Raw genomic sequence first — 9,087 nt, 5'->3', positions numbered from 1 at the left:
AGGAAGGGGAAGGGTCTTCAGTCTTCACTTCTACACATTCTCACACTAACTTTAATTCAAAAGTTCACACTCTCACACTTGTTTTTTCAATTTATTTTTCCTCGCTCCCCTTGTCTTTTCTTTCTCTCTCTCTCTCTTTACTGCATTTTGATTTCAAAAACCCTAGCTTTCACACTCAAACTTGTATTTTCAATCCACTCTCCCCTTGTCTTCTCTCTCTCTTCTGTTTCCACTTACCAGCTACTGTATCTTGATCTCAAAAACCCTAGATTTCAAATCTAGGGTTTTGTTGTTTGTCAGAGTAAGGTGAGAGAGAACCTGTGAGGTTGTTAGCTTTTTGGGTGGTTTAGCTTCCGATTCAACTGCACATTTCTGATTCAAAAAATTGAGCGGAGCTTTGGGTTTGCAAGGAGGAAATTAGTTGTTGCTCTCACCATTTTGGTATTTGAATCACAACACTTCTTGCTATCTTTGTTCTGAGAGATATCTCGGGAAAACCCTCGTTTCAAAGTTTCCATCTTTGCGTGTTTTCAGGGCTCCACAAGTTTTCACACCCACGGCCCTTGCTTTCGAAGTTTCAATTAGGAGGGCATACTCAAATTTCTTGTCATTACTGCAACAATTTCATCGGAAGAGGAAAAAAAACCCTTGTAAAACCCTTTGGTTGGAATTCCTTTTGTAGGGTGGGTGGTGATTTGTAGCCTGTATCTCACTTCAGGATTTCGGTTTAAAGGGGAGTTTCAGGACCCCATCTTTAGTCGCCTAAATTAATGAGCTTCTACTGTTATCTTGCATTTTGTTCAGTTCCATATTCGGTTTAGAGGGTTTCAAACCCTGTTTTCACCGCCAAATCAACGCAGTAAATTGGTCTTGAACTTGTGCCATTTTTCTTAGTAAATGCATGGATGGGAGAGAAGGCATGACATTGTCTGGTGGATCATCTTCATATTACATTCATAGAGGAGGGATAGGTGGGTCAGGGTCCGGATCACAAGCTGGTGCATTGCATCATGCTCCTGGGTTCAGATCCTTATCAAATCCTAACCTCCAGCCTCAGTCCAATAACCGCGCTGCTTCTGGGACTGCATTTTCCATAGAGCCTTCGCCACATGCCAATTTTGGTCATAACAATGTTGGGTTGCCACAGGGCAACCCACCGGTGAAGAAGAAACGGGGAAGGCCCCGTAAATATGCCCCAGATGGGCAAGTTTCTTTGGGTCTTTCACCCCTGCCGGTTAGGCCTAAGCCATCTCCCGGGTCAGACCCTATGACCCCTAAAAAGGGTAGGGGGCGACCTCCTGGGAGTGGGAGGAAGCAGCAGTTGTCACTACTTGGTGAGTGTCTACTGCAGTTTTGACATGTAGTTTTGATGTTTTAGTTATTCATGAAGTTGTGGTTGGTTTTTCCTTGTATCAAATGTCCCCTAAGAAGAGACTTGGTTGGTTGTCAGTTTAATAGACATAAGTCAGAATACATATTTCTTTTATTTGGAATAGCAACAGTCATCATCTTAACTTCGTAGTTTCCAGAGTATTTTATCAACGTTGGCCTAAGTTCCAAATGATGTTTATTTTTCTCCTGTTTTCTCTCATGCTTATCCATTTTATACTTGAAATTTAGATTTTGTTCAGTGAGGTCAATTGTGCCTGTTTAGTGCATCTTTGAATGTCTTGATTAGGAATACAAACACTTGACACTAAACACCTTAAAAAATACAATAATAAAATAAGGAACTAACAAAATCAACTTGGAAGGTATCCAGGCATCTAATTCTATTGAGTCCAAGGGACATGACTTGAGCAATTGAATTGACTACATGTTTCAAAACTTTTTACAATGTAAGTTTGCGCTCTGATAGGATGTAAGTACCTTGAAAGGGAAGTGGGAGTGTGATTATGACATTGTTCTGAAGTAGCTCTAGTCTGGTTGCTCAATTTGTTTGCTATACATGTAGCTTTGATCGAAGGATTTATTTTGAAATGGTTAATTTTCATGCATAGGTGAGTGGATGAACAGTTCAGCTGGTCTAGCTTTTGCACCACATGTAATCACCATTGCAGTTGGAGAGGTATGCCATAAGCTTTCTACTCTACAGTTTCACCTTCATTTTCATATGCTGCCGTAACCAGTTAAGTTCTTGAAGTTGGTTATGTTGGTATTGTCCCATTTATCATGCCTTTTCCATATGGATGATAAAGCCATTAAAAATGCAATATGGAGTAAAAGGTTTTTCTTGTGGAATATGATTTAGCAGCCATTAAATGGTTTCTTTCTTGAAGTTTGTACTTTGTAGAAGCTAAGTTTAACATTAACAGAGCCATATTGTTTAACTTATTGCACTGGAAATATAATTAATTTTGTATGAGTACGAGTTGCGTGCCTTTCCCACTTAAATTTAGGCTTCCTTTTTTCATTTTTAAAAGTTTGTGATATATCTAAATCTGTGTTTGGCTTTTGTGTGTGTAAGAGCTCGTATCATGCACTTGTGCATGTGGTGGTCATTAGAACCTTCTGGACTTGCAAATATGCATGGCAGCCCCCTTGTTCTCTTTTCTATCATTCTATGTAATGGCGACTGATTGATAAGAGCTCAGGTTTGAATCTTACCTGAATTCAGCTTGACGCTTAATTAGAGAGTGCGACTTAAAATGTACCAAGACCATGTTGATAACCAAATGTTGTTTTTCACTTAATATTTTGTCGCAAGAAATAATAGTTTTGCACCTTTTCTTTCAGGACATTGTTTCGAAAATACTATCATTTTCCCAGCAAAGGCCTAGGGCTGTGTGCATTCTTTCTGGCACAGGCACAGTTTCTTCAGTAACACTGCATCAGCCAGCATCTTCAGGGCCCTCTCTCACATATGAGGTTGAATGAGTCAAACAATTGTTCTTGACATCTTGTTTTCCATTATGGATATGACGATCAGTGACTTTCTCTTCCTGACTTCTTGATAATATAATGAAAATGAGATTTGAAAGTGACAATTCTGTTTTTTGCACAGATATCTTTTGTATAAAGCTGTATGAAGCCTTGACAATAGATTGTTCTTTTCTTTTTTAGTATATTTGTGAGTATTACATTGACTTGGTATTGATTGCCTATTTCTTTTGATGAACTGTATAGGTGCTTTATTTCTTGAACTTTAGCACATCTGGCCCATGATTGTTTCTGGTTGGTATCTCTTCAAACAATTTGTTCTTAGATTGGAAGACAAAAACAGGGTGAAAGTAGGATATTCTTTTGAAAGCAAATAGGAGTAGTATTAGTGGCTCACTGTTGTGCATAAATGAAATGAAATATGGTAGATAATACTTGAGAGTGTAGCAAGCTCAGTGAACTCAGAGGTTATGATAGCTGAATATGCAGATGGTTGTGCATGTAAAATGTATTTATTTGTATTCCTGTTGTTTTTCGGCATGAAGAACCTTTGATCCTCTTTTTAAGTTTTGGCAAACATCCCCATCTGAAGGCTGTTTGAAGGTTAATATTTCATGCCAGTAGATAAGTGTTTGAATTAATATACCCCTGTGGAGCAGAGAATATCTTAGCAATAGATACAAGATGATAAGAGGCAAAATAGATTGTGCTGAGGATGTGAATTTGTTTGGAAAAAACTTGTAGGTTTTGCAAAGGATTCCATTCTAGTCAGTGTTTATAGTAACTTGCTGTTTAGTTGCTTGCTTGGCTCATTGATCTGCTTAGTGAGTTTTGGCAAAGGTTTAGGAGACCCTAGAAGCATAGTGATTCAATATTATGATGACTACATGGCAAGATCGGATTGGGTCTTTCAGCATAAAATACACAGGTGTGTGGTCTTGAAAGCAGTAGAAGTGTGGATTACGAGTGTTTGCAGGAGGTTGACTTGAACAAGGGTATATGAACTTGGTGCACAACTAGCGTTCCTGCAGTCTGAAATTGAAGTTTGCGAAAAGTGTTGACTTGCTTAGTTCCATAGAGTTGTTCTAGTTGATGAGTCCTTTTGCAATCGTCCCTGGTCAAGCTCTTTCAGGAAGTTAATCAATCAGCAAGTATACATTGTTCTTAATGAATGCAAGAAGGGGTACAACTATGTCATTTTTTGTCAGATTGTGTTTGAAGTTGCCTCAAATATTAGAGCAATCTTGTGATTGAGTCACTATCCCACCTGACCGCTTCCTTAAGCTCTCAAATTCCTGTTTGAGCTGATGCCATTTTTTGAGCTATTTTCCAGATGAGGTGTGTTGGTTTCTTTGGTTTTATGGAAGATTTAAAGGTCGTTTTTAGTTTATGGAATTTGAATTTGGTTGGTTCTTTGAGCTGCTTACTTGGTGTTACTTTCTGATATCGTTTTTCTTTGAGGTGCTACCTAGTATTATAGCTCATGCCCATGTTGCCTTTTTTTTTAAGTTTCTTGTCTTTTGGAATTATTTCCTGCTATCACAATGGTACCTTTGGTTTTGTTGAATCTTAATGTGCACGAATTAGACAGTTTGGATCCCCTGTGATTATAACTATTGCCAACAATAACATTCAGTACATAGTTGGAAGTTGAATATATATCAAAATGAATGTCGTCATTTAGATTGTTCTAAGATTCTAGCTGTTTCTTTTTATCCATCTTGCTTAAGATTTTTTTTTTCCTTATTTTTTTTGGGTTAATTATCAGTTTTTTAGCATTTAAACCAGTTTTAGTTTGTTAAGAGAAAACTCATGTTTATTCAATTTGTGCAGGGCCGTTTTCAAATATTATGCTTGTCAGGTTCCTACTTGGTCGCTGAAGAAGGTGGTCCTCGCAGTCGAACTGGTGGCATGAGCGCCTCCCTTTCTAGTCCTGATGGTCATGTCATTGGTGGTGCAGTTGCAATGCTTATCGCGGCAAGTCCAGTTCAGGTAATATTTTGATATATCTGGATCTCATAAATCTTCAGGTTTTCACCTTTCGTTTATCCCATTAGCAATGCCTCCTCATTGTGTAAGAAAGTAGACGAAACAATGCATCTTGAGTGTCGTACTTTCGTTATATCGTATTCTAGCTAATTTTTTTTTCATACATAATCAGATTTATTTGCTGTTGAAATTAATGTGTGCAAGGCGTTTGGAATCAAGCAAATTCTATGAACTTTCACTCTATTGATTTGTTGCATTCGAAAATTGTTTCTTGGGTTATTATGTCTGATGTGCATATTGGTGTAGTGTGCTTTCTATAGTAAGTTGCTTTATTATGCATTTTGATTTATCATAGCTCATTCGTGTGGACGGGTGATTGCCTTCCACAGTGGTGGTGTTTTAATGCATGTATGTATATGTATGGGCTTGTTTGTGAAGCAACAATGTCATAACGTTTCGTCCCCGTTGTAGGTGGTGTTGTGCAGCTTTGTATACGGTGGTTCCAAGGCCAAGGATAAACAAGTGGCCGCTCCGAAAGATGAGGGGGAGCCGGCACATCGACCTGGTGATAATTCAGTCACCCCAAAGTCAGCTGTACCAACTAGCATGCCATCTCAAAATTATAACCCCTCTCCAGTGAACACTTGGCCTCATTTGGGGCCAGTTGATCAGAGAAATCCCCATGCTGGTATCGACTTGACTCGTGGATGACTTTTCTGCAACAGACACATGGTAGGGATTGTACATATGTGTTGTTGTAAATGCATTGAATTTGTCGAAAAATTAAGAACTTTAAAGTTCCTTGTCTGCCCATTTTGGGGGGTAATGAGCTTGTGCTAACATAGTTTACGAGAGGAAGTAATCAAATTGGGATTCTAAGTTAACATTGAAGTAACCATACGGAGAGCGCTCTGCATGGTATGGTGGTCTGCATTACATTAGTTTGTAGCTAGTATTCATTGCTTGTACCAGTATAGTGATCTGCTATCCAACCAGATTGTGTGTGGTATTTGCTTCGAAACTGTTTGATTTAGAGTTCGTAGGAAGCCGGACCAAGTCAAGAAGGTAGTGTATGGTTCATATGATGTCCGGATGGCTCTTTTATTAATTGAATATAATTTGTCATTTTAAGCATTGTAGATTGTCACCATCTGATAAGGTGATGTTTTACTAGTTAGAATGATAAAGATTGAATGATAAAGATTGTGTGTGATTAGGGTATCCCCTTGCAGACATGTTCAGATAAAGTCAGGATAGATATATAATATAAGCCACCATCAGATTACACAAACTCTGATACATACATTACAAACACAAAAGGGCTGCAGTTGAATATAGGACATTATCATGCCCAACTAGATTGACATGTAACAAAGACATGGTCACTGCACTTATTCATAGTAATATTCTCACTTATTCACCAACAGCTAATGAAGTAACATGAGCCCTTAAGCAATCCCCAGTAATTTCTTCACATCCTTCTGCAGAAATATGTGCAAATGACAAAGGGTCATGTCTATTCAATCACAAAATTACAAAACCCATACTGCACCTAAACGATGGTTTAGCATAAACAAGAAGTTACCTCAATACTCAGAGGGGAAGTAGTTGGAGCATATCGGTCGACAACATGGCCATCTTTATCGGCAAGGAACTTGGAAAAGTTCCACTTAATGCCATCCCCGAAAAGTCCCCCTTTGCTCGACTTTAAGAACTTGTAAATTGGAGCAGCATTTGCACCATTCACATCAACCTTTACCAAACATATAAAAAGAACCTTCTCAATATTAACCTATTCCAACCTTTGGTAAAACAGAAAAATCCAACAAGTGATGTCTTACATTATTCATCTGGCAAATACCATAAAAGGAACACAAATTCAAGTTGGAGACAAGATAGCTAACAAATTAATCTTAAGACGGCGGCTCAGATTTTTGATTTCCATGACATTTGCAGAAGACTGTCAAACGGTAAAACACATCGAGCACATTTTTGGTAACTACATCATGCATACAATCATTTTAGAAAAGGACTCTTAGCTGATTGATTGTCTCTTATTTCTTAATTTTCAGTGAAACATCCCGCTTTCGACACTTCTCACTTTTATAAACTACATTTCATACAGCTATTGTACTTGACAGGAACAGCAACAGAACACTTGTTCCTGCTCTAAGGGTGTACAAGTTATTCTTAATTGACCCATAAAACTAGTGTTTTAATCATAGGTTACCAATATTATTGTTCCATACCCCACCAATTAGCTAAAATTGGCTTCACTTCATAACTCATGGTGTCCATGAAATCAAATTATAAACTTTTATAACTGGTGGGGCTTAATGCTTCTAGAGAGTTGAACAAATATGCTACCAGTTACTCAAAACCAGTGGATTAACAAGCATATCAGCAAACATCATCATGCATCCATGATGATCAAAACACTAATGGTGAAGATGTAGCTAACTCAAGCCTAAATCGGATAACAAAATGCAAGAAAATCTGCACAATTTTAAGTTCTCTCCAGGCCAAGGACTCCAAATGTTTTTGTTAATTAAAGTTACTGAAAGTAGTTCCAGGTATTGGTTACTTCCTCTATCATTTTCATATTTCTGGTCTACATCCGATCTCATATTTCTTCTAGAACACCCATTAGTGGCTTTTCTAATACTAAATGCTTTATGTCTACGTTCAAGTATGAAACAAGTTGGAACAAAATATTATTTTGAAACTACACCTACAATAAATCCTACCTTATCAAAAATGGGATACTCGGCCTTAAAGCGAGTGCAAGCAAACTCCAAAATTTGTTCATTGGTCCCTGGCTCCTGAGATCCAAACTGATTACATGGGAATGCTAGAATCTCCAAGCCTTCAAACAATGTAATAGCAAATTAGCAAGTGATAAGAAACAGGAAAATGATCAAACTGCGATCCTAATGACTGAGTATATGTTCTAGCATTTCGCTCTCTGTTACTTCACAATACACACTGTCAGATTAATGGGATGAAAGAAAAACACATGTATAGAGTCTATAGACACAGTAAATTCATTAGCAATGTGACAGATGAGCACTCAAACTGTCAAAGATAAAGCAAATCAAGAACTGTGCTGCACACATAAGTTCACATATAGATGCCATGTAGCAGTATGAAAAGAAAACCTAAAAATAAAGTCCACCTTGCTCTTTGTACTTCTCGTACAACTGAGCCAGCTCAGTATAGTTGGAATTAGTCAAGCCACTGCACAGATAGATAAGAAAACATAAACGTGTTAAAGTCAGTTCCTCATCACCCTTGGCTTTGGTTTTGGTTTTGGAAAATGAAATATGTTTAATATCAAAATTAACAATAGCAGAAACTTGACATCATAATCTCATAAATGAAAGGAGGAATCTTTAACAAAATGACAAGAAATGTACCATTGTGAGGCAACGTTAACAATCAAGAGGACTTTCCCTTTGTAGTTGCTGAGATCCACATCATTTCCTCTGGCATCCTGAAACAAAGAGCAAAGTACATACATCAAATTCCAACTTTTAGAAGGGGAAATTAGTATGCTTAGATGATGTAAACCTAGTTATCTAACCAAACCATTGAAAATATAAAAGCAAACAAAGAAAGCTAAATTACATCCAAAGTGACACAAGTGCAATTAAACTAAACCCAAAAGGCAGCAAAGGAACAAACCTTGACGGTGAAATCGTGGACTGATTGAGCACTGGATTGACTTGCCATTGTAGGATCCGATCTCAAAGCAAACAACACAGGCCTCGAAACTCCTGCCTTGAAGGATAGAGAAAACGAAAAAACTGAAGAATTACTCGAAGAACGCAAAAGGGTATGCTTGGAACTGGAAGGCAATCGTTTCGTGAAGAGAAAAGGAGCTGATTTTCGATGCGATGGTGGGGTTTCTTGTGAAGAGAATTCGACCTGAAGCATATACCATCGGGAATACACAAGTGGGGGGGTCCAATTTTATAGTGTCATGTAATGTGTTGATTTCGCGTGTATGAGTGGATAGGTGTTGGCCGTATATAAAATGTCTGTATGCCATCATTACACGTGGAGGTTTTAGGAAGTACCACGTGGGAGAGAGTTGGCCATGTGTCAGTCTAAGATTTCAGATGATTGGATGGTGATTGATGACGCCAGTGAGTGTGAATCCGAAATTCGGCTCTGAAACTTATTATGTTTTTTAGTGGAGGTGGCAAAACAATGTTG

General features: G+C 38.0%; 2 protein-coding genes across 3 annotated transcripts; one reads left to right on the top strand and one right to left on the bottom strand.

The window, feature by feature from the left end:
* Nucleotides 1-47: 47 nt before the first annotated feature.
* LOC119980988 (AT-hook motif nuclear-localized protein 5-like) lies at nucleotides 48-5,890 on the top strand. Of its 2 annotated transcripts, XM_038823912.1 has the most exons (6): nucleotides 48-441; nucleotides 535-1,334; nucleotides 2,001-2,068; nucleotides 2,737-2,868; nucleotides 4,714-4,872; nucleotides 5,341-5,890. In XM_038823912.1, the coding sequence occupies exons 2-6, from the start codon at nucleotides 902-904 to the stop codon at nucleotides 5,578-5,580; spliced, it is 1,032 nt and encodes a 343-aa protein (XP_038679840.1). In that variant the 5' UTR covers nucleotides 48-441; nucleotides 535-901; the 3' UTR covers nucleotides 5,581-5,890. The 2 variants fall into 2 exon arrangements, with proteins under 2 accessions (XP_038679840.1, XP_038679839.1); XM_038823911.1 differs by having other exon boundaries at nucleotides 48-1,334.
* A 223-nt stretch (nucleotides 5,891-6,113) lies between these two features.
* Nucleotides 6,114-8,812, bottom strand: LOC119980989 (probable phospholipid hydroperoxide glutathione peroxidase). The gene is given in 7 exon segments (XM_038823913.1): nucleotides 6,114-6,350; nucleotides 6,455-6,622; nucleotides 7,617-7,735; nucleotides 8,045-8,106; nucleotides 8,286-8,362; nucleotides 8,554-8,757; nucleotides 8,759-8,812. Coding segments are annotated over 7 exon segments (717 nt in total). The 3' UTR covers nucleotides 6,114-6,317.
* Nucleotides 8,813-9,087: the final 275 nt, after the last annotated feature.

The sequence above is a fragment of the Tripterygium wilfordii genome, chromosome 16, assembly GCF_013401445.1.
Source record: "Tripterygium wilfordii isolate XIE 37 chromosome 16, ASM1340144v1, whole genome shotgun sequence".
Taxonomy (NCBI): domain Eukaryota; kingdom Viridiplantae; phylum Streptophyta; class Magnoliopsida; order Celastrales; family Celastraceae; genus Tripterygium; species Tripterygium wilfordii.
This window is presented reverse-complemented; position numbering and strand designations above follow the sequence as displayed.

Coding starts and splice junctions, on each gene's coding strand:
- LOC119980988 (XM_038823912.1), top strand. CDS start 902: ATGGATGGGAGAGAAGGCATGACATTGTCTGGTGGATCATCTTCATAT. Junction 2,069..2,736: donor TCACCATTGCAGTTGGAGAG/GTATGCCATAAG, acceptor CTTTTCTTTCAG/GACATTGTTTCGAAAATACT. Junction 2,869..4,713: donor GGCCCTCTCTCACATATGAG/GTTGAATGAGTC, acceptor CAATTTGTGCAG/GGCCGTTTTCAAATATTATG.